Source organism: Phacochoerus africanus, chromosome X (genome assembly GCF_016906955.1).
Source record: "Phacochoerus africanus isolate WHEZ1 chromosome X, ROS_Pafr_v1, whole genome shotgun sequence".
Classification (NCBI taxonomy): domain Eukaryota; kingdom Metazoa; phylum Chordata; class Mammalia; order Artiodactyla; family Suidae; genus Phacochoerus; species Phacochoerus africanus.
Window position 1 is genome coordinate 94,862,506 of NC_062560.1, and position 26,182 is coordinate 94,888,687.

At 41.7% G+C, this 26,182-nt stretch overlaps 1 protein-coding gene across 7 annotated transcripts in view; it reads right to left on the reverse strand.

The window, feature by feature from the left end:
• Positions 1-26,182, reverse strand: part of CHRDL1 (chordin like 1) — a 122,743-nt gene that overhangs the window by 25,817 nt on the left and 70,744 nt on the right. For 4 of the 7 annotated variants that reach the window (XM_047764921.1, XM_047764918.1, XM_047764913.1 and 1 more), the window contains exons 5-7: positions 23,720-23,865; positions 22,193-22,286; positions 845-912 (exon numbers count right to left, since the gene is read on the reverse strand). In XM_047764921.1, the coding sequence (XP_047620877.1) occupies positions 845-912; positions 22,193-22,286; positions 23,720-23,865 (308 nt within the window). The remainder of the gene's footprint in view (positions 1-844; positions 913-22,192; positions 22,287-23,719; positions 23,866-26,182) is intronic. The other 3 variants (XM_047764919.1, XM_047764920.1, XM_047764914.1) reach the window with 1 other exon arrangement.

The window sequence follows — 26,182 nt, forward strand, 5'->3', positions numbered from 1 at the left end:
GTCTACATGTGAATCACTTTGTTGTACAACAGAAATTAGCACAACCTTGTAAATCAACTATACTTCAATAAACTAAAAAACACATTTCACACACATGATTTCACAGAATCCCATATGGACTCATATAAAGTCCTTTAAATATGATAGATCCTTTGAACTGAAACATCTATCTCTTTTCCAGATCTCCTGAAGTTTGAAGTGTCACTCTACTTAGACCTATATTTCTTGGAGGGATTCTATTTTGTTAATTACTTCGAAATAAAAAGGAACAAGAGATGCTATTACGATATACAGAGAGACACCTACTCGAAAGGCTTATTCTGAGATTAGCACCTAGAATGGAAATGAGAAGATGCTGCAGGTTGAGGAAGGGAATTTCGCTGCTACCCGTTCTCTTTTCCAGCTGTGTGACTGAGAGCCTAAAGTGGAGGGTTTGTGTGGACACGTCCAAAGTACCTGGGCCAAAAGGATGAGCTGACCCACCTTCCAATTCCACAGAAGGTTCACACTGTTGAGGCTAGAAGTGATGGCTTGCCTTCCTTATAAAAGACAAAGATTTGGCAAGTCATCCTGAAAGGGTACCAACTTCTAATCTAGATGAAGGGCTACTAAGGGCTGGGCTATGATTTCTTTGTGTTTGGGTCCTGGCCCTGGTCACCAATGATACAATGTGCTTAAATGGTTACAGGTTGGTGATGATGGCATTCACAGTTCTGAGGAAAAGGGAAGAAAAATGGTGTTAGAAATGGGCCTTTTTATGGAGTTGCTGGGACAGTATCCATGGAGAGAGGGAGTCTGGCCTGATGCCGTGGCGTATTGAGTTATTTGAGCTATTCACACTTACTGCTTCTCTGTTGGCAGGTTGTCTGAAGATATCACCGTCAGAATGTTCCCACGACAATTCTCCATCCCCTGTTTATTAAAAAGAAATAAAGAAAGAGTCATACATACACAGAAGGGGAGAACATCACCCTTATGACCCAATAACACTTTGGGTTCAATGATCCCAAAGCTCCTTAGACATTTTGGCTGTGGTAGTTGTCCTTTAAGCAGCAATGCTAAAAGATTTCTCCCTGGGTGTGCCTCTTGTTTCAGGACAACTCCAAAGAAAGTTGCCACTTTCTAAAATAGACCATCCAGCCATATTACACAGAATCTGGAAAATAAAAGGGAAAATAGGAGTTCCCATGTGGCGCAGCAGAAACGAATCCAACTAGGAACCACAAGGTTGCAGGTTCCATCCCTGGCTGTGCTCAGTGGGTTAAGGATCTGGCATTGCCGTGAGCTGTGGTGTAGGCTGAAGATGTGGCTTGGATCTGGCATTGCTGTGGCTGTGGAATAGGCTGGCGGCTACAGCTCCAATTACACCCCTAGCCTAGGAACCTCCATATGCCATGGGTGCAGCCCTCAAAAGACAAAAAAAAAGGGGGGGATATTCACTTTCACTGTCATGTAGCCATCATTGTCGTTTTTGCCTATTTTATTCTGAAGATAGTTAAGTATTTTACAGGTCATGTGGAACTTGGGTTTAGACGACCCTTAAAAATGAGAGTTTTGTGGATTTGGTCTGTCAAGATTTATTAAATTCACCATTATGTCTCTGAAAAGTTATGACTTAATCTGAAAGTTAAGGTCAAACTTGTTATAGTTGGAGTATTTACATAACCAGTATCCAAGATGTATGCTTCCATTTTTGCCTGAGATGCCTTTCTCTGGGTCTCTATGACCCACTGTTTGAACACTAAATCCCTATCATTGCTGTCTTTCAGAGTAACTGATTTTAGGAGGAGAGTCTTCTTTCAACCTTGAGAAAAACAAACACAACAGATATGGATTTTCTTTAGATGGTTAAAGATAAAAAAATAAGAGGATACTCTCCAAAAATACTGCCTTGTATTATCTATGACCAAGCAAGAAGATGAGAAGAGGTTGGTCTTAGAGATATTTGCACCACTATAAATGAGTACACTGTGTGACTGTGTGTGTGTGTGTGTGTGTGTGTGTGTGTGTAGCTGGTTGAGAATAAACCCAATATCTATTCAACCATGTATTTCACAGGACAACAAAGAATACAAAGATGTATAAACATTAAGAATTTTCTATTCTAACTCACCTTCCAAGCTTTCAAAACCTAAATCTAAACAGTAACATGTTACTGGTTCAAGTACCGTTACTGATTTAGGGCTTGAAAAAGACCTCAAAATTAATTTGATATCAATATTATCAGGCAGTGACATAAAACAAAGCATGGCTTTAAACGTCCATGATTCAAAGATCATCTTATAGAAAAAAAATTGTGAATTTTGAAGATTTAACTCTGGTTGCTAAGTTAATCTTCCTAAAACACCACTTTGATTGTATAATTGCTATCATTTCCTGATCAAAACCCTCAGTGGGTTCCCATCTAAGACTCTCTATAATCAGCCCCCACATCATCTTCACTGAACACCTACCTCCTACCCAACTATCTCAGCTAATCTACAGTGGAAACCCTTCAACCTCCTTACTCTTCATTGAACATGTGGCTCCCATTCTTGCTTCCATGTTTTTGCTCATGTTATTCTTCTTCTGAAATTACCTTCCTCTCACAGCCCATAGCTCCTGTATGACTGTGAAAACCATTCAGTTTTCCTACCCTTACATATTTCCGATTGCCTAAAAGAATTAGCATCCTCTGGAGTTAGAGATGCATAGGACTTCAGGCGTAACTTGGTCCAACTGTTCCATTTAACAAGTGGAGAAACCAAGGCTCAGAGAGGCCAAGGAGCCAGTCACTCACGTAATGAGTTGATGAGAGTAAACACCCCAAATCCCAGATTTCCTGACTCACATTAGTGTATCCATTCTATAAAGACAGCGTTTATTATTTGTGTTATTTGTGGCTATATCACCATGATCTAGAACAGTGCCTGACACATAATAGTTACTCAGTAAATATGTATCAAATGATGGAACTGGGAGACCTTCTCTGATCATCTAAAATTTCAAATCCCTCTGATATTCCGTACCTCCCTTATTTGCCCTTAGCATATTCTTGGGTACATATCTGCTGCTCAGTATATGTACTCATTCGAAATTCAGTAAAAAAAAATACAGAATTAAGTGTTTAGCCAATAGCAGACTTGCCTCTTCCTGGTTATTCCATGTCTGAATAAGGATGGTAGACGAAGACTACATGCATCACATTTAGAATGGATAAAAACCAGGTCCTACAGTATGGCACAGGGAACTATATCCAATCTCCTGGAATAGTCCATGATGGGAAAGAATATGTTTAAAATATATATATATATATCTGAGTCTCTTTGCTGTACGGCAGCAATTGGCTCCACATTGTGAATCAACTATACTTTAGAAAAAAGAGCGACTACACAGAGACTATCTGGAAACCCTGACTAACCCTATAAGAGTTAAGATGCTTTCACCTGTGTTTGTGTCAAAAAATAATGTCCAAAAGTCAGTTAACATACATTGAACATTTCTTGGGTGGAGAACCTGATACTAAGGCAGACAGAGAAGAGAAATCAGGGCTGGACTCTTGCCCTCAGGACATGGAGAACCTGTTTGGAGGTGACAGGAACTCAATTTAGAAAAGAGCCTAAAAAATACACACTCAGAGCAGCAACTGGAAACACGAAGGGAATGTATGTGCTTAGGCAACAATGAACGTGTGGAGTGAGCAGTCATATGTAATCGTGGAAAGCATCCCCAAAGGACTGTTAGGTCGTGTTTTTAGAGGTCGATACAGCAGGGTATAAACATAGTGATACGGGCAGAAGGTACCTCAACGGGAGGGCATGACTTTTGCAAAGCACCAGAGCTTCGGAGCAAGTCACACACTGGACACAGCAAATAAGGTGTGGCTTGAGTAGAAACTTCAAGTGTGAAACAAGAGAAATGGGGCTGGTGGAGAGAGAGGAAGGGAGGGTGATGGGTTACTGAGGTAACATCGTGGTAAATAATTCCTGTATGGACTTGGAAAAGAGGCTGAAGAATTCACATTTGAGCATGTTACCAATTTTGATCTAGAGGTGCCGAAGGTAAAAATGATATTTGTGGAAGCTTATCCTGGCAATGGCGTGTTGGGGAGCAACTGGGATCTGGGAGGCCAACCAGGAAGCTGTGAGATTCACTACAACAATGGAGGAGAAGGGATGAACTAGACTACCACAGATAACAACAAGAAGATGATAAGACCCTGGAGTTCCCGTCATGGCGCGGCGGAAACGAATCCAGCTAGGAACCATGAGGTCGCGGGTTCGATCCTTGGCCTTGCTCAGTGAGTTAAGTATCTGGCCTTGCTGTGAGCTGTGGTATATAGGTTGCAGATGCGGCTTGGATCCTATGTTGCTGCGGCTGTGGTGTAGGCTGGCGGCTAAAGCTCCCACTCGAGCCCTTGCCCAGGAACCTCCATGTGCTGTAGGAGTGGCCCTAAAAAAAAGAAAAAAAAAGAAAAAAGGAGAAAGAAAATGATAAGACCCTGAAGGAAGATGTGATAATGGAGGAAGGAGTCAAAGGAAAAAGTATAAAATGATGCTAGAGCTGCATATCTGGAGAACTGGGGAATGGCGCTGCCCTTAACAGTAACCGAGTGGGGATGAATTTGGGTTTACTTTTTCCATTTTAAGCAGCAGTGGTGGGTCTAAGCTATGTCCTGAACCAAATGAATATAGGGGACCAGAGGGAAGATTTGAAACCAGAAAACATTTGCTAGCAAATGGCAAAACAAAACATAAATACTATAGTATGTGGTTTCAAGCCTAATCAAAGCAGCCGAGAGAGAAGGAATTATCAAAGAAAATGTTGGATTTAGAATGGATAAGCAATGAGATCCTACTGTAGAGCACAGAGAACTCTACCCAGTCTCTTGGGATAGAACACGATGGAAGATAGGATGATAAAAAGAATGTGTATATATGTATGTATAACTGAGTCACTACGCTGTACAACAGAAACTGACACAATATTGTAAATCGACTATAATTTTAGGTAGACTATAATTTTAAAATATTTTTTAAAAAATTGGAAGAAAAGAAGAAGAAAAAAAGAAAAATGATAGAATAGCTCTCCTCAGCAAATGCCCTTTTTAAATGTAGATTTAATGATTGGTATTGACATGTTTATTCAGCACAACCTTCTAAGAAGTTCAATTTATTGCATTTAAATCCTAGAGTCTTAAAAAGGCTTTTATTTATTTTTTAATTAATTAATTTATTTATTTATTTATTTTTGCGTTTTACGGCCACTTCTGCAGCATATGGAAGTTCCCATGCTAGGGGTTGAATTGAGGCTTCAGCCTCTGGCCTAGGCCACATCCACGGCAATGCCAGATATGAGCCACGTCTGCGACCGACACCACACCTCACGGCAAGGCCAGATCCTTAACCCACTGAGCAAGGTCAGGGATCGAACCCGAAACCTCATGGTTCCTACTAGGATTCATTTCTACTGCACCACGATGGGAACTCCTTAAAAGGGCTTTTAAAGAGTCTCTTTTATCAAACTGACAAGCTTTCGCACAGCAAAGGAAACCATAAAAAAACCCAAAAAGACAACTTACAGAATGGGAGAAAATAGTTTCAAACGATGCAACTGACAAGGGCTTAATCTCTAAAATACACAAACAACTCACACAACCGAACAACAAAAAAGCCAACAACCCAATGGAAAAATGGGCAAAAGACCTGAACAGACATTTCTCCAAAGAAGATATACAGATGGCCAACAAGCACATGAAAAAATGCTCAACATCACTGATTATTAGAGACATGCAAATCAAAACTACTATGAGGTACCACCTCACACCTATCAGAATGGCCATCATTAGTAAGTCCACAAATAACAAATGCTGGATAGGGTGTGGAGAAAAGGGAAGGAACCCTCCTGCACTGTTGGGGGGAAGGTAAATTGGAACAACCACTATGGAAAACAGTGTGGAAGTACCTTAGAAAACTATACATAGAACTACCATATGACCCAGCAATCCCACTCTTGGGCATATATCTGGACAAAACTTTCCTTGAAAAAGACACATGCACCCTCATGTTCACTGCAGCACTATTCACAATAGCCAAGACATGGAAACAACCTAAATGTCCAAAGACAGATGAATGGATTCAGAAGATGTGGTATAGATACACAATGGAACACTACTCGGCCATAAAAAAGAACAAAATAATGTCATTTGCAGCCACATGGATGCAACTAGAGACTCTCATAGTAAGTGAAGTGAGTCAGAAAGAGAAAGTCAAATACCATACGATATCACTTATATTTGGAATCTAATATATGGCACAAACGAACCTTTCCACAGAAAAGAAACTCATGGACATGGAGAACAGACTTGTGGTTGCCAAGGGGGAGGGAGAGGGGGTGGGAGGGACTGGGAATTGGAGTGAAGAGATGCAAACTATTGCCTTCAGAATGGATAAGCAATGGGATCCTGCTGTATAGCACTGGGAACTATATCTAGTCACTTACGATGGAGCAGGATAGTGTGAGAGAAGAGAATGTACACATGTATGTGTGACTGAGTCACCTTGCTGGACAGTAGAAAATTGACAGAACACTGTAAATCAGCTATAACGGAAAAAATAAAAATCATTATAAAAAAGAAAAGAAAAGAAATAAAATAGTCTCTTTTAAATACTTAATAGTCCAGTCAGAATCTTACTTATAGCAATACAGAATCTGAGAAGCACAATCCCTGTTAAAAAGCACCGAGGCAAAATGGCAAAGTAAATGAGGCAAATCATTTATCAAGCAGACTATTAAATACCCTGAATGTCACAATCACCTAAGCATTTGCAGTTATGTGTACCTAAATTTGAACTATTTCATCTCATTTTGTCGCCTATGAGCTTTCGAAGTCATTAAAAATGGCATTTTCTACGCTTGAATGTCCTACAAGTAGCTGCTAAAGGTTTCAACATTTTAGTGATTCTATGTATGAATCATAGTTCAACTTGAGTTATCTTCCTAGATGTTCACATTTTGTACAGCCTTAAGCGGGGCAGGGTCTGGCTGGAGCACTGAAAATAGGTTTGTCCATTTATAGTCTTAAATATTATACCTTAGACATTATAACTTAAATATAGCTAAGAGATAAAATATATAAAAGAAATGAGTACCAAAGCCCTAAAAAACCTGTTTCTTCGCTCTTTTCCCAGATTCACTGGACAAATTGTCTTGAGTGAGAGGAAGCTCTTTTTTCAGCCAAGACTTTTAAAAACAAACAAAACAAAACAAAAACAAAAACACAACAACAACAAAAACAGCGATTCTAATGGAGACAGATGGATTCTAGTTAATTCCGAGAAGCAACAAGATGTAATTTTAACCAATTTTTAAAACCAAAATGAAAAACAACTCTAGTGTACTGTATGTCAAACAATATTCATTTAACCTTAAAAGCCACATGTGTTGTTTATTCAAACCTCAATTATGCTCTGAGTGGTACCCTATGGAGATGGAATGGTTTGGCTTTCTGGTAATGGGAGAAATGGAGAACAAGTATTTGAAAAATGGTCAAGAGCTAGGCTAAAATTCAGACTGTTTATAACTCCCATTGCGCCCATTAATTTCTGGTTGGCCGGAGCAGGTCATAGAAGTAAACCCTGTCCTCGCACAAGGACCAAGTCTCCAATGAGATTACGAGATACCCATGAAGATAAACCTCAGACAGCAAAACTACGCCAGCATGTGGCCACTTCTGAACCACACACAGCATCACAAATAGGATGCTCATCAGTCCTGATTTATGTAGAACAGCCCACTTTTATGCCTGTTTTTCTGGCGGCCTTAAGTATTAAGACTGCCTCCCTCACTTTCAAAAGTGTCTCAGTTTGGACAATAAATTATATGGTTACCCTAATCGTAATGCAAAGAGAAATTTTCAATGAATCCCCGAGACAAGGGGAAGTGATCTCCGTGACAAGGAAAACTGATCTCCATATTTTCAGAGGAACAAGTTGCAATCAGCAGAATCAAGGCAAATAGTTAGGGGCTTTTGAGGGAAAGTGGGAGAAGGCAGAGAGGAAGAAACTGATAATGAAATCTCCACCCATTACGTGCCAGGTTCCCTGGTGGGCCACTTTATAGCCAGTACTCCATACCCAAGTAGGAATGAAAGGGGGAATGGAAGCAGATGACTCTGGGGAGGCTTCTGCCAGACATCTAATTGTACAAATTCTGTGGAAAGAGAGCAAGGCGCACTGAATTGGAGGAAAGCTTTACACAACACTGGCATACAGATTCGCCATGGATAGACATGTGAGCTTCCAATAATGATACTGCAAGAAGCCCTCCAGTGTCTTATAAAGTGGACAGTTATTTTGGTGGTGGGGGGGGAATACTTTACTGTCAAATAAAGCCCTTTATTGTTTGGGTTGTCAATACAAGTTCTTAGCATTTTAAACAAAATATCTGCTTGAGAAAATACTAAGACACAGACAAGGGGGGGAGGGGGACTCCTGCCAACAGTGGCAAGCCAAGTCTAAAGAGGAGTATAAAAATATTTATCCGGAAAAATCAGAAATATGTACTCTTTGAAACATGCATTTAAAAATGTTCCCTGGTGGCCTAGCAGTTAAAGGATCCGGCGTTGTCACTGCTGGGGCTCAGGTCGCTGCTGTGGTATGGGTTCAATCCATGGCCCGGGAACTTCTGCATGCCACAGGTGCAGCCAAAACATAAAAAAATACAAATAAATAGTGCATTGTGAGAGTGCACATGTTTGCAGGAAGGCATCATGGGAGAGGGAATAAAAAAACTTAGATGGTACCCACAACCCACACTCTGCTCTTTCAATGGAGATGTGGTTAAACAGATCCAAATTTACGCTTAGAAATGGGGTCTTTGTACCCCAGAGTAGTCTCAATGGATCTGCTGCAAGTGTTACCATATCTGGTCCCTGGGAGAGGCTTCAAAAAGTCTGCTTCTCCCAGTAGCCTCAGAGTTGCAAGCCTGAGTCCATCCCCGAAGTTGCTTCACATCCCTAAGCTGAGAGGCAGCAACGATGGCAAAGAAAACAGCCTGGAGCCAGACTGCTTGGGTCCAAATCCTAGCTCTGCCCCTTCTTACCTGTGTGACTTTGGACAAGTGAATGAACCTCTCTGTGTCTCAGTTTCCTTCTTGCTAAAAGGGAGAAAATAATACCTACCCAGTAGGGTGTGAGGATAAAATGAATTCGTATTTGCAAAGGGCTTAGAACAGTGCCTGGCACACTGTGTTATATAATTGTTAGCTATTATTTCCCCTCCTTCTTCTTCCCATCCTTTCCCTCCATTTCTTCCACCCTCTTCTCAAGAATAGCTCATATATGAGGAAAACCCAATCTCAGGGACCCTCATAAGTGTGCTATGCATTTAACAAAGGAAAAAGCCTGGATTAAATAAACAATAAATGAAGCTTAGCAGAAAGGAAAAAAAACATGCCCACACGTAGAAAACGAATAATTTCGCTTCTAAACCCAGGGTCCTGGAGACACCAAAACTTTTAAAAATAAAAATGGTTGCAGAGATTCCTTCAGCTTATTCCTTCTAAACTAATGGTTAGATTCTCTCGTCATTATGCTAGCCCTTTCCTTGTTTTCATCTTTATTTAGAAAAGGAGTTTACTTTTTAATTAAACCTCTTTTTCTCTCTTGGCTTAAAGTGACATTGGGAGGTCAGATATCTGCTTCTTTGGGAGACAGTGCAATTTACACAGTCATAAAGTGGAGTAGCGAAAATCCAAGTACCTAAATAAAAGCAGTCAGGGAACCTTCCTTCACTGTTGGTGGGAATGTCAATTGGTACAACCACTATGGAAAACAGTATGGAAGTACCCCAGAACACTAAATATAGAGCTACCTTGTGACCCAGCAATCCCACTCCTGGGCATATATCCGGAAAAAACTTGCCTTGAAAGAGATACATGCACCCCTATGCTCACTGCAGCACTATTCACAATAGCCAAGACATGGTGACAACCCAAATGTCCATCAACAGATGATTGAATTAAGAAGATGAGGTACATATACACAATGGAATACTACTCAGCCATAAAAAGAACAAACTAATGCCATTTGTAGAAACATGGATAGAAATAGAGACTCTAATACTGAGTGAAGTAAGTCAGAAAGAGAAAGACAGCCACCATATGATATTACTTATATATGGAATCTAAAATATGGCACAAATGATCTATCTACAAAACAAAAACAGATCATGGACATGGAGGACAAACTTGTTTTTGCTGTGGGGAGGGAAAGGGAGTAGGATGGACTGGGAATTTGGGGTTAGTGGATGCAAACTACTGCATTTGGAGTGGACAAGCACTGAGATCCTGCTGTGTAGGATCCAGTCACTTGTGATGGAACATGATGGAGGATAAGGTGAGAAAAAAACGTATACATATACACGTGTATAACTAACTGGGTCACTCTGCTGTACAGCAGAAATCAACTATAATTAAAAAATTAAAAATTAAAAAACTAAAAATAAATCTAAAAAAAAGCAGTCAGTTTAAGGTCCTTTTTCTGTCCATGAATACCACTTGGGCTTCTAGCCCTGTCCAAAGAGAACCGGACTCCTTGGTGGGAGGAAGGGATGTGGCTCTTGTTTTAATGGCCAAAGCCAAGGGGAAAGTGGATGTTGTCACCCCAGCAATTTGCTTAAACCAACTGAACAATTGTATCAACTGTCCACTTGGTCTGGGCTATGGAGACCTGGACTTTGTAAGTTCTTAGCTATAGTATAGGTAATATGCAAATATGATTTCTCTGCCTGACTTCGCTCCTCTTTCTCATGTTTCTTTTCCCTCTCTTTATACTGTCAGTCAACAAATCAGATTAATTTCCATAAATGTTGAAGTCTAGGCTCATGAAGACAGTTCTAATGAGAGTAATGGACATAGGCAGTGGTGTGTTTCTGGGGGGAGTCAGGGCATCCCTTGAAGCAGTTAGAAGGCTAAGGTTGAAAGAAGAGTAGCTTTAACCACCCGTGAAGAAATAATTGCTATGAAATGCTTCACTGGGAATTTCTTATTTTTATTATAGAACCAGACTCATATACACATGAAAAGCCCTCCAACCCAGCAGCAGGATGGGGCATTATTGACCTTGACAGGATATCCCAGATGGCCAATTAGGAATCATCACTATTAATTTGTTAAACTCAGTATGAAAGTCAATGCTGTGCCATCTACTGTCTGAAGAGCTTTCTGTCTAAGAAGAAACATTATAGACATAAAAGACATGCCAAGATGGAACTTGATAACCTCAGAGGAGTGGAAGTTGTGGGACAGTCAGCAAGCACATGGAGATGAATTCTAAGCACAAGGGATGGTGAGAGAACAAGAACAACCTGAAAGTTTCCATGGAAGAAGAAAGCTTCCAGTTGGGATTAGGAGGAGGAGAGGTAGGCCATCCTGCTGTGGCGCAGTGGGATCAGTGGCATCTTGGGAGTGCTGGGACGCAGGTTTGATCCCCAGCCCAGCACAGTGGGTTAAGGATCCAGCATTGCCACAGCTGCAGCTTAGGTTGCAACTGTGGCTTGGAACTGATCTTCGCTCCAGGAACTCCATATGCCTTGGGGTGGCCAAAAAGGAAAAAAAAAAAAAAGAAAAGAAAAAGAAAAAGAAGAGGCGAGGTAGACAAGGACAGAAAATCCCTAAGATGATCCCATATTCATGAACATTAATAATTCACTTTTTTTTGTCTTTTTTTTTGCCATTTTTTTGGGCCGCTCCCGTGGCATGTGGAGGTTCCCAGGCTAGGGGTCGAATCAGAGCTGTAGCCGCCGGCCTACACCACAGCCACAGCAACGTGGGATCTGAGCCGCGTCTGCAACCTACACCGCAGCTCATGGCAACGCCAGATCCCTAACCCACGGAGCAAGGCCAGGGATTGAACCCGCAACCTCATGGTTCCTAGTCTGATTCATTAACCACTGAGCCATGACGGGAACTCCCTGATTCACTTTTTGAAAAGGAATTACTAGTGGTGGTTAGATTCTTCTACAGCTGTGAAAAGATCACAGTGTTTTGATACATTTTTATATCTAGGTGAGAACATGCAAACTCAAAGATTATTGAGTTAGTTTTCATTTTTAAAGTAGTGATTCTCATTAGCAATGCTTCCTTCTTATCTTTATGACCAGGATATGGTAATGTTTCTGCAGAAAATGTGGGCAAAAACAATAACAGCTCTAGACTGGGATGTGAGGATCTATATCTGGAGTTATTTTTTCTCGTTTCCTTTGATTTTGAAAACTTTAGTAAAAATTTTCTGATGTTAAAACAATAAAATATCTCACATATCGCTTTCCTCAAAATCTCTGGGTTCCAGCCAAGATGGCATCTGAGGTCTAATTTTGCTGATTTTTGGAGACAGAAATCGAGAGTCTTAGGTAAAATGGCAGTTTTACCACTTGAACACTGACAAATTGCTTTTAAACACTTGCTCCCAATTTCAGTTACCTTGAAGGAGTTAGCAAAAATATCTCAATTTCATAACAAAGATTCGATTTTCATCCTAATCTCATGGGAGAGGTGTTGGATAAATGAGCGTGGGTTGAGTAAGTTGTGAGGTCAGTCATTTCTCCTGCCTCCTTAGCCAGGACTGCACTTGGAGTGCTTGTTGAAAGCTTTTCATAACTGTGGCTCTCTTTCCTTTTAACAAATCCATCACAGGCTGAATGCTTAATACTATGCTATGGGAAACAGAAGAAGATGGTTCCTTTCCTTATACAGTTTCCCAGTTGAGGAGCCAAGACCCATAAGACAATGAAACAACAAGAAAATACACAGACATATTTAAAATTTACGGCCCCATCCGTGGCATATAGAAGTTCCCGGGCTAGGGGTCAAATCGGAGCAGCTGCTGTGGCTTACACCACAGCCATGGCAACACCAGATCCAAGCCACATCTGGCAACCTATGCCACAGCTTGTGGCAATGCTGGATCCTTAAGCCACTAAGTGAGGCCAGGGGTTGAATCCACATCCTCACAGATACTATGTCAGGTTCTTAAGCTGTCAAGCCACAATAGGAGTGCCAAGAAAATACTTTTAAATGCTGTATTCTACAACCAGATCTAGCCCTGAAAGTGGTCAAAGAAGGAGGCCAGTGAGGACTGGACTGATCAGATAAGGCTATTTCAAAGAGGTGCAACTTTAGCTGGGGTCTTAAAAGATGTGTAGGAGCCTAGTTGGTAAAAGAGAGGTAAGAAGCTATTTCAAGCTTAAGACATAACAGGCATACAACAGAAGGTAGGATCAAGACGGCAACATAGGAAGATCCTGAACTCACCTCCCAAGGGCATACCAAAATTACAACGACTTACAGAGTAACCATCGCTGAGAGTGACCCAAAGACTAGCAGAAAATATTTTCCACAATTAAATATATAAAGAAGGCACCACGATAAGACAGGAAAGAGGGGTGGAGATGCTACCTAGTCAGGACCCACATTCCCAGCAAGGTGACCCGTAAGTGGGATGGATATAACCATGAAGGTCTTTCCCAAGGAGTGAGGGGTCTGAGCCCCACACTGGATTCCCCAGCCCAGGCGTCCTGCACCAGGAAGAAAAGCACCCAAAAATATCTGCCTTTGAAAACCAGTGGGGCTCATATTCAGGAGAGGAGTGCTATAGGTAACTGAGACTCCACTCTTAAAGCGTACACACAAAAACTCATTCACTCCAAGTACCAGCACAGAGGCAGCAATCTGAAAGCCATCTGACCCAGACCAACTTGCTGATCTTGGAGAACCTCCCAGAGAGGAGAAAGCAACTGGGAATTCCCTGGGGACACAGATGTCGATGTTAGCAATTTTTGTAAGCTCATTCTACTGTTGACACTGGCGCTGGCAGACACCATTCTGGAATCCTCCCTCTAGCCAATTAGTGCTAGGGACTGCCTAACCACCAGTACAACCATAGCAATTGTGAGCCACCATGTCATACAACCAGCCATGCCTAGGATCTGCTCTACCCACCAGTGAACTTGTAGCACTGAATATCACCAGGTTTCACAGTCATCCAGGCCAGGGGCCAGCCCTGCCTACCACTGCGCCAGCAGCAGTCAGCCTTGCCACAATAGAAGGGTACATACAGCCCACAGAGGGGACACCCCAGACCACCTGGCTCTGGTGACCACAGAGGAGCATGCTGCTGGACCCCACAGGACATCTTTTGTATAAGGCCACTTCTCCAAGATCAAGAGACATAAAGAGCCTACCTAACACATAGAAATAAACACAGAGAATTAGGCAAAATGAGGAGACAAACACGTATGTTTTAAATGAAAGAACAAGATGAAAACTCAGAAAAAGTAAATAAATAAAATAGATATAAGCAAGCTACCTGATAAAAGTTCAAGGTAATAATCATAAAGATGCCCACTGAATTTGGAAGAATGGATGGACACAGTGAGACCTTCAACAAAGAGTTAGAAAATGTTAAAAAAAAAAAACAATAAGAACTCAAAAATACAACAACTGGAATGAAAAATACACTAGAGGAAATCAATGGTAAATTAGATAACACAGAAAGATCAGTGACCTGGAAGAAAGAGCAGTGGAAATCAACCTAGCAGAACAGAAAATGAAAAAAGAATTTTTAAAAATAATGGTAGTTTAAGGTACCTTTGGTACAACATTAAGCATGCTAAAGTTTTCATTAAAGGGGCCCCAGAAGGAGAAGAGAATGAAAAAGAGGAAGAAAACTTATTTGAAAATATAATGGCTTCAAAGATCTTTGAAGATATAAAATTTCCCTAACCTGGAGAAGAAAACAGACATCCAGGCACAGGAATCACAAAGAGTTCCAACCAAAGAAAGTCACACCAAGACATATCATAATTAAAATGGAAAAAGTTGGGAGTTCTTGCTGTGGTCCAGTGGGTTAAGGATCTGGCATTGCTGCAACTGTGACACAGGTCACAGCTGCAGCTTGGATTTGATTCCTGGTCTGGGAACTTCCACATGCCATGGATGTGGCCATTAAAAAAAAAGAAAGAAAAAAGTTAAAGAGAGAATTTTAAAGGTAGCAAAAGAAAAACAACTAATCACATACAAGGGAAGGCTATCAGCTGAATTTTTAGCAAACTTTGCAAGCCAGAAGCAAGTGACAAGATATATTTAAAGTGCTGAAAGGAAAAAATTTACAACCAAGAATAGTCTGGCAGACAAGGTTATTATTCAGAATTGAAGGAGAGATCAAGTGTTTCCCAGACAAGCAAAAACTAAGAATTTATCATCACTAAATTGGACTTTCAAGAAATGTTAAAGAGTCTTCTTTAAGTGGAAAAGAAAAGGCCATGACTAGAAATCAGAAAATATATAAGAGAAAAAAAAGTCACTAGTAAAGGCAAATAAATAGTACAAAGGATCAGCCACTGTTAGAAATGACAAAGAAGGCGTTACATATGATAAAGGGGTCAGTTCAACAAGTGGATATAACATTCACATGTATTTATGCTCCCAACATAAAAGCATGTGAACATATAAAGCAAATATTAACAGACATAAAAGGGAGAAATCGACGGTAATACAGTAACAGTAGAGGACGTCGACACTTACCTTACATCAATGGATAGATCATCCAGGCAGAAAATCAATAATGAAACATTGGTCTTAAATGACACTTTAGTCCAGATGGACTGAATAGATATATCCAGAATATTTTATACCAAATCAGCAGAAAACACATTATTTCCAAATGAGCATGGAACATTCTCCAAGAGCAATCACATGCTAGGCCACAAAGCAAGTCAATAAATTTAAGAAGATTGAAATCATAACAATCATCTTTTCTGACCAAGCAGCATGAAACTAGAAATCAATCAGAAGAAGAAAAATGGGGAAAAAACACAAACATGTGGAGGCTGCACAACATGCTACAAAACAACCAATGGTTCAACAAAGAAATCAAAGAGGAAATTTTAAAATACCTTGAGACAAATGAAATTGACAACACAACTTATGAGATGCTTCAAAAGCAACTCTAATAGTTTACATGCCCACCCCCAAGAAACAAGAAAGTTCTCAAATAAACAATTTAACCTTACACCTAAAAGAACTAGAAAAAGAAGAACAAAATCCAGGGTTATTAGAAGGAACTAATAAAGATCAAAATGGAAATAAATGAAATAGAGATTTTAAAACACAATTTCAATTTGTAAAAAACATAATTATCTGTGAAAAACAATAAAACAAAGTGCAACAGGGAGTTCCTATTGTGGCTCAGTGGGTTAAGAATATGACTAGTATCCATGAGGATTCAGGATTGATCCCTGTCCTCGCACAGTAGGTTAAGGATCCAGCATTGCTGTGGCTGTGGCATAGGTCGGCAACTGCAGCTCTGATTTGACCCCTGGCCCGGGGACTTCCATATGTCGCAGGTACAGCCATAAAAAGAGAAAAATGATCTTTTGTGTGTGTGTGTGTGTGTGTGTGTCTTTTTGCCTTTTCTAGGGCCACTCCCATGGCATATGGAGGTTCCCAGGCTAGGGGTCTAATCAGAGCTGTAGCCACCAGCCTACGCCACAGCCACAGCAATGCGGGATCCGAGCCGAGTCTGCCACCTACACCACAGCTCATGGCGACGCCAGATCCTTAACCCATGGAGCGAGGACAGGGATTGAACCTGCAACCTCATGATTCCTAGTTGGATTTGTTAACCACTGAGCCACGACAGGAACTCCCAGAAAAAAACGTTCTAAGAAATGAGCAAGGGACTTGAGTAGACATTTTTCCAAGGAAAACATACAGATGGCCCACAGGCACATGAAAAGATGCTCAACATCACTAATCACCAGGGAAATGCAAATCAAACCACAATGAGATATTATCTCATAGCTGTCAGAATGGCTACTATTATCAAGAAGGTAAGAAATAGCATGTGGTGGCAAGGATATGGAGAAAAGGGAACGCTTGTGCACTGTTGGTGGGAACATAAATTGGCGCAGGCACTATGGAAAACATTATGGAGGTTCCTCAAAAAATTAAAAACAGAACTACCATATAATCCTGCAATTCCACTTCTGGGTATTTATTAGAAGAAAAACAAAAACACTAATTAGAAAAGATACATGCACCCCTTTGTTCACTGCAGCATTATTTACAGTAGCCAAGGTACTTAGTGATTGCTCAACAAATGTTTGCTGAATGAAAGAAGGTAGATATTTACACTCGGGCCTTTCTAAGCTTAGATGGAGAGAAGGTGTACCCCTGTGGTTGGGAGTGGGCAGGTTGAGGCTTTGATGGAGAAGGATGGGCAGTGGGGGAATGCTCTCGGGTTTGGCTGCCTATGTCAATGTGCCACGCATTGTCCTCGTGTTCCCTTTACTCCCCTGCCTTAGGACAGGCCCTCGTCACACCCCTCTGGATGGCTCCCACCAAAGAGCGGAACAACTTGGAACTCTAGAGCCAGGCCAATGATGTTAAATTCTAACTCTGCCACTTACTACCATGTATCCTTGGAAAATGAGTTCTCGGTCTCCATTGACTCATCTGTAAAATGGGGATAATTATAGTTCCCACTTTGTTGTGAGGATCAAATGAGCTACTACACATACGAGGGCTTAGACGACTGTTTGGCACAGGGTAAGTGCTACATGTGTACACGGTCTACCAAGCACACGCTTGGCTCTCGATACAGCCAGTAGCTTGCCCCAGATTTGTCTCTCTTGTCTAGACTCCAAGAACATAGCCTTCCCCTTTACTTTGGCAAGATAAGCAGAAGACAGGAAGCAGAAATGATAAACGGTGGAGGGAAGCCGGGACTGGGTTTGGGGTTGACGCCTGCCCGCCCGGAATGTGGCCAGAGTACAATCTCTGAAGAGATTTTTTTTTTTTTCTTCTGATAAAGTTTCCCTTCAGGTTCCAGTAGCTGTTTGTGCGGTGCTTCCAGTCCAGATGAGGTTTGCCGAAGTGCCAGCAATGACACACACCCTGCCAACACTCCCCTGACTGTCCTAGCCTCAAAGACACGTCTAAATGACTGAGGCTGGGGCTGAGATTCAGTCCACGGCTAAGACTGCCGTCTGACCCAGGAAGAAAAGAAAGGCACACATTAGTGTTCGGTGACAGTGCAGAGAGCCTGGTTCAATGGGGCCCTTTATTTTGAGGCTCGCAAGTTCAGCGCTCAAAAGGTTATTTCTTCAGCAGTATTTTGCTTGCAATTAGGGTGGCCAGCATAGGGGCGAAGTGTGGCTGGGTTCCCTGCTCTATGAGTGATACACTTATACAAGGTATACGTTTAGAAAAACATCATTTCAACAGAAAAAAAGAACCGGGGGCTTCACAAATTAGAACTTCAAAGGAGATGCAATCACATTATATACAACGGAAAGATGTAAAGAAATTAAAGGCAGAGGGGGAAAAAAGCATCAATTTTATGAAAGTGTAGGATTTAGTCTTTAGAGAGAAAGATGAAAGAGGGGTGTTTATTTTAGGCTGGAGAAGAGATGGCAAAGAAAGAACTTACTGAATTGTCAAGTATGTGAAGAGACAATAACTGATCAGGAATAACTAGCTTTTGTCTGCTGCGTCTGAGGACATAACAAAAAGGAAAGAAATTTAAATCGTGACAAGAGAACCGTTGAGAAGATGGTTAGTCCCAGGATCTGTTGGCACAGGAAGGACTGGAAATATAGCTCTGTATGTGGGGATTAAGTAAATTAAAAGGCAAGACTATGGGAGATAGCCAAGGTACAATTCTACTTAACCTCAGCATAATAAATGCAGTAATTATTATGTAAATATAATAATTATCACTTATTAAGCAATAACTGTGCTAGACTTTCTCCTAGCTTTCCATGTCACCTCGGTTAATTTTTACAACCTTTCTATCGGTTGCAGATATCATAATTACTATTTTCGCAGCTGAGAACCAAAGTCCTGAATAGTTAAATCACTTGCCCAAGGTAACATCACGAGTCAGCGGTAGCTCTGCCAGATCAAATCTAGGTCCTTCTGGCTTCAGAGCCTCTGTCCTTCGCACTACATTTCCGCTATCGATGCAATAATATGTCCTTTTGCCATTTCTTCTCTTTTACTAATTGTTCTTCAGTTTAGATTTCACATATTTTTCCCCAAACAAAATCACTTGCAGATACGGAGGGCCTGATGTATTTCAAATTTGTCCAGTTTTCATTATTGCACTCCATGCAAGACAGTGTCCTAGATCCTTTTCCCGCATTATCTCATTTAAACCTCATAACCATTTGAAGGTAGGTGCTAACATTGTCCTCACTGTAAAGATTGTTAGAAACCTGAGTACGTTCTGGCTCATGAGCATCCGAGCTAGCAAGCCGCAGTGCTGGGATTAGAATAGAGGCAGCCTGGCTCCAGGGGCCTCTAGTCTGAACCACTACTCTGCACTGTGTCTTCAGACCAGGGACCAGCCTTCTCATCCTAGAGAGATTGCTACACTCAGCTTCCTGGTCTCTCCTCTTGTCTCTCATATTTCCTCCCTCCAATCTAGTCTGAACACAAGAACCAGTGAGACATCAACTGGATCATGTCATGCCCCTGTGCACAGCCCTGCGATGGCATCCTGATGCCCATAAAACCAGAAGTCCAGGAGTTCTGGCTGTGATGCAGTGGGCGAGAATTGACTGCAGTGGCTTGGGTCACTGCGAGAGTGAGGGTTCTATCCTCAGCCCCATGCACTGCGTTAAAGGATCCAGCATAGCTGGAGCTGCAGCAGAGGTCGCAGTTGTGGCTCGGATTCAATCCTTGGCCTGGGAACTTCCATGGAGCCATAAAACAAAACAAAACTAAACTAAACTAAACTAAAAAAGCCCCATAAAAAGATGTGGTATATATACACAATGGAATACTACTCAGCCATAAAAAAGGACAAAATAATGTCATTTGCAGCAACATGGATGCAACTAGAGACTCTCATTCTAAGTGAAGTAAGTCAGAAAGAGAAAGACAAATACCATATGATATCACTTACATCTGGGATCTAATATGTGGCACAAATGAACCTTTCCACAGAAAAGAAACTCATGGACATGAAGAACAGACTTGTGGTTGCCAAGGGGGAGGGAGAGGGAGTGGGAGGGACTGGGAATTTGGGGTTAATAGATGCAAACTATTGCCTTCGGAATGGATAAGCAATGGGATCCTGCTGCGTAACACTGGGAACTATATGTAGTCACTTGTGATGGAGCATGATAATGTGAGAGAAATAATGTATACATGTATGTGTGACTGAGTCACCTTGCAGTACAGTAGAAAATTGACAGAACACTGTAAATCAGCTATAATGGAAAAAATAAAAATATTAAAAATATAAATACATACACACATACATACATACATACATAATAAAAAAGCCCCAGAAGTCCAAAGTCTTTCCCATGACCTTAAAGGTCCTGAGTGGTCTGGCTCTCCTTCACCTCTCCAGTCTTATCTCATGCCAGTTATGACCACAATCTCTATATTCCTGCCACACTGGTCCCTAGGCTCCTTGAATGCTCTAAGCTCATCCCTGTCTGGTCCTTTGAATTTCTTTTCTTTCTGCCTAGAATGCTCTCCCCTCAGGACCCTTGCATGGATGACTCCTTTTCATCTTTCAAGTATGAGCTTACTTTTCTTTATTTTTTTGGCTATGCCAATGGCGGGCAGAAGCTCCTGGGCCAGGGATCGAACCCACACTACAGAGTGACAAGGCTGTATCCTTAACCTGCTAGTGCTGGGCCACCAAGGAACTCCCAAGTCTGAGCTTAAATGTCATCTCAGAGAGGGATTTCTAACCCCTCAACCTAAACACCTTCACCTCTTATTTTCCAGCTCTGTCCTTTATTTTCTTCACGGTAGTTATGTGTTTATATTTAGATATTTGTTTGCTTGTTTTGGTCATTATGGGTTTCTCTGGTAAAATGTGAGTTCCACAAGAGCAAAGAACATATCTTGGCTGCTATGTAGGCCATGTATGGTTGTATAGGTTGTGTCCTGCACAAGGGTGCCTCAGCTAAGGAGGTATCTTCACAAGGATTTTCTGGTGAATGGCAGTCAAGTATCTTAAGTAAGGGGACCCTTTTTGAAGTTCACATAAAGATGCCCTGTATGTCTGCTATATTTACTGATGCTTTTTGGAGCTCACATAGCAGTGCCCTGTTATGTCTACTGTATTTAGCGATACATATCCAGCTTGTAGTACAGTGCCAAGCATAGAGTAGACATTGAATAAGCATGTCAACTGGATGGAAGGAAAGAAGACAAAAGTAGGATACTGCCAGAGGGAAAGTGGAAAAAGGGAGGAATACAGAGGACTGCTGACAGATTTGGGGAATGTGAAAAGAGGCAATAAAAGAGAAATGAGGGGAGTTCCCGTCATGGCGCAGTGGTTAATGAATCCGATTAGGAACCATGAGGTTGTGGGTTCGGTCCCTGCCCTTGCTCAGTGGGTTAACGATCCGGCGTTGCCGTGAGCTGTGGTGTAGGTTGCAGACACGGCTCGGATCCCGCGTTGCTGTGGCTCTGGTGTAGGCCGGTGGCTACAGCTCCGATTGGACCTCTAGCCTGGGAACCTCCATATGCCGCAGGAGCGGCCCAAGAAATAGCAAAAAGACAAAAAAAAAAAAAGAGAGAGAGAAATGAGGGGCGATGATGTTTGATCTTGGGGAAACTAGAGTAAAAAAAAAATTAGTGCATTATCAAAGAAATGGAACCCAAAGAAGAAAAAACTGGCTTGAGAAGGTGACAATTCCATTTGGGATATAATTTGAGAAGATGCGGCGTTCCATGTTGCTTGTATTGTGTTTGTCACCATTTTACTGTGGGAATTTAAAAACACACCTACATTTGCCCTGCACAGCCTTCAAAATGGCCACAGCAATGCTTTGTGAGGCCCATCCTTCCGTTTAAGGCTGTGTATGGAAATGCCCTGTGTTTTATGATACCATAATGTAGGGGCCAAGCTAGAAGGGATTAAGGAAGGAGAGATAAAGTCAGTCATTTTCACATTAGAGGGCTCTCACCCTGCTTTCCCTGTTGCCCTCCAGTGCAGTTTCTTTCAGGCAGTGGCCCTTAAAAACGGAGCTTTTATTTTTTCTTGTGTGATCCAAAGCACCCTTAAAAACTAAGGCTACCAGAGAAAATGCTCTTTCCTAGGACACTGGACAGGTATTTTTCCCTTCTAAATTCTGCTAGTCTGGATGGCGGCACCTGGGGTCTTGGGATACAGGATACCTACCTCTGCACACCCGGCAGCAGGAATCCGGAACGGAGACTGGGAACGCGCAGGTCAACTTGGGGCAAGTCTTGAGACCACAGTACACATTTCCCTCCTGCCAAGGAGAAGACAACTAAGGTCAGAAGGTGCTGGAATACTTGTAAAGGCTTTAGCTCAGCATCTGGGATGAGTAGGGGCTCAAACACGATACATCCTTTCCAGCTGCCCTTCCATAGCCTGTTCTAAGTAATTCCTAAATGTTATGATGCAGTATTTTTTTCTCTTTACTATTTCTCCATGCCAGAGACTAAGTCACAGAAGAGCTGACCATCCTTGTCATGTATCCTGGTCTAAGATGCAGCCAAGTAGTCGATGTGAAGGCTGCCATGAGCCTCCACACCACCAACTACGGTCTTGGCCCTCTCGTCTCTGTCCATTCTACACCTAGGTCCCCATCATGCCTGAACAGGATATTGGGGATTTGAGGGGAATGCAGATTTGCACAACAGGTGCCTTCTGTAACACTCACTAGCGTCTCCCTTCCAAACCCAGCAGAGGAGCTCTTTGGTGTGATACCAAACTATACAAGATGCTCTGAATGGACAGCTCAGTCCAGCACCCGGCAAGGCAGAGGGTCAAATTTATGTGTTGGCTATGTTTGCCCTTGCACGATGTTCATTCTCGAAAATTAATTCTGTGCTCCAAACATTATTCCTTAAACCTGGTTCTTAGTTCTTAGAAGCATATGGTTTGGGGGCTCGAACGGTTCCTGAAAGGCCATTAGGAAAGCATGGCTACAACCAAAGCCTCCCAAACTACTGAAAGTCTGTATTTTTACTGAAAATCCCTAAGCAAAGAGATTTTTTAAATCCAGTTAATACTGGCTTTAATACTCTTTCTAGGCACAAACGCTGTTTCTACATCTAACTTTGCCCCCTCATACGTCAGCATAAACAGCCATTTTACTCCACTTTCTGGTTCTATCTATGAGAGTCTCTGGACTGCATGGTTAGACCTTCTTCATGAAGTTATCAATTCTCGGCAAGTAATGTCACAGGAATCATCATGCTCAAGCATTTGTCGAGAGTGTTTTCATCGCAGGGCACCAAGAATGAACCGGTTGGTAGACTATTTCAGAAATAGGAACCAAGAGACACCCCGTTTTCTTGTGAATTGGACTGAGTGACCCTTGACGGTGCCAGTGGCTTTTCCATTCACCACATTTCCAAGGCTTCAAATGATTGAGTTCTTCAGACGAAGGCTTTGGTGGTGTCGTTATTGTGAAAAGGAGCACAGATCAAGACCATCAGCTCATCTTTGTCTTTTTAAGCAGTCCAAAAGTTTGAAGACCAGGATATAATGGGGTCTGACCTCTTCAACAGAGTTGTTCAGGGTGGATAAAGATCAGGGAGGCTTATGATTGAGATGCAATTCATCTTCCAATCAAGCCCCCCCCCCCCCCAGGGTGGGTTCAAACAAAAGATGCAAGTATGGAAGCGCTCTTATTTGGGCAAGGGATAGCAAGGGCATTAAGATACATGGTCTTACCGAACAGCTGCACTGGGTGCACTGGTTGGGTTGCCGGTTCTGAAAAAGCCCTTCAGCCATGAACAGCTCACCGTGTTGGTAAGTGGTCCCATTGTACTCGCATGACTTGCTGGTCACTTTATTGTTCGCTGGGGGTAAGGAGTCTTCTGGGACAGGGTGGAGAAAAATCACACGGAGTATTGGCATCATTGCAAAGAATTTCATAAATCCCAACAGCAGATGGGGCTGTACCACATAGAGGGAGGTAAAAATAGTCCCTAATTCAGTAGCTGACGGCTTAGATAATGTTAAAGCAGCCAGACAGGAATAACAACTGCCATGGTCATCCGTCCATTCCTTCCCTTGTTGGGCATTCATTGAGCACCTACTATGTACTAGGTGTGTGATAGGCACTACAGAGAGATCAGTGAAGAAGGACAAGGCCCCCGCCTTGGTAAAGCTAACAAGCTTAGATGAATAAAGAATTAGCTTGCCTGGAAGGAGGGAGTCCTTTCAGATGAGGAACCACCTATTACAACTACCCTGGTAACTTCACCCCCTCTCACGTTTTATATCACTTGTATGTTTGTATGCTTGTTCCAGCCTCCGAAGTCTTTGCTTATTTTTAATCCCTCCACCAAGATTGCCCCCACCTTCCCACTCTTTTCTACCTATTGAAGTCCCGTCTGATTTTGAAGGCTCAGCAAAAGTATCCTTTCCTCCGTAAAGCAATCCCTAACAGCTCCAGCCTATGATCTTCACCTCTCAAAGTGTCCGATGTCTGAAGCACGCAATTTGGCCCTGGAATACTACTGTAACTCATATTTGTGAATTATAGCCACCGAGCCAACAATTTACAAAGAGTTTTCACATACATTATTACAATGGAGCCTCGTAACAATGCTGCGAAGCAAGTAAGGCAGAGTCTTATCTTCATTTTTCTTTTGTTTCCTTCTTTTTTCTCGCCACAGCATGCAGTGGCTTGATAGGAGATCTCAGTTTCCAGACCAGCTGCAACCCAGGCTGCAGCGGTGAAGGTGCTGAGTCCTAACCACTAGACAACCAGGGAACTCGCTTTATCTTCATTTTTCATTGAGGGTGACAAGTCTCTGAGATAGAATGACTTATTTGAAGTCACAAAGGAGGTAGTCAGTGATGAAAAAGGGGAAATCTGGTCCCCTGCCTCTAAATTCCATCTTCTTTCTACCAACCCATGCATTCGTGTGTACTGTTTTTTTCAAAGACTGAGACTCTGCCTTATATGTGTCTTTCCCTGTGGAGTCTAGGACAGGGCTGGCATGCAGCAAATGGTCAAGGCACTTGGTGAGTTGATTCTAAGTGAGTGGTCTCAAGAAGTCTTTTCACTGGGCTGCCTTAAAGTGCATGCTATGTACAGACATATACCCACCAAATATCAACGAGCAAGAGCCCAGATTAATCGTCAGTGTACAAATTAACAACAGATACAAGCAGAGCTTGGAAAGCACCTGCTGCAAGGCAGCGGAAGAAGAGAAATTAGGGGAGTCGTGTGCTTCATGGGTGGGAGGTGCTTAAAGAGTTAGACCATCCTGGCATCCCTCTGTTGGTGGGAATATAAATTGGTGCAGCCACTATGGAAAACAGTATGGAGGTTCCTTTAAAACCTGAAAACAGAGCTACCACATGATCCAGCAATCCCACTCCCGACCATATATGTGAAAAAGATGGAAACTCTAATTTGAAAAGATATATGTACCCCTATGTTCATAGCAGCACTATTTACAACAGCCACGACATGGAAACATCCCAAGTGCCCATCAAAAGATGACTGGCTTAAGGAGATGTGGTGTATATACACAACAGAATATTACTCAGCCATTAAAAAGAACAAAACAGTGCCATTTGCAGCTCCATGAATGCACCTAGAAACTATCATACTCAGTGAAGTAAGGCAGACAAAGACAAATATCATGATGTATCATTTATATGTGGAAGCTAAAATATGATACAAATGAATTATTTACAAAATATAAACAGACCCATGGACATAGAAAACAAACTCATGGTTACCAAAGAGAAAAGGGAGAGAGGGGAGGGATAAATTAAGAGCACAAGATTTACACACACAAACTACTACACACAAAACAGATACGCAATAAGGATTTACTGTATAATACAAAGAACTATGTTCAATATCTTGTAACAACCTATAGTGGAAAATAATCTGAAAAAATATGTATATAACTGAACCACTTTGCCGTATACCTGAAAATAACACAATCTTGTAAATCACCTATACTTCAATTTTACAAAATTTAAAAAGAAGCCATCCTTTTTTTTTTTTCCCCATCACACAAAACTATAAGGAAAATGAGTCCATTTTATAGTGGGTAAATCATACCTGAATACAATGGTTTAAAAAAACAGAATGAAATTGTTCTCAGGATGTAGGTGAAAATGATAAAAGCTAATCACAATAACGTCCATCGTCATCATCATCAAAGA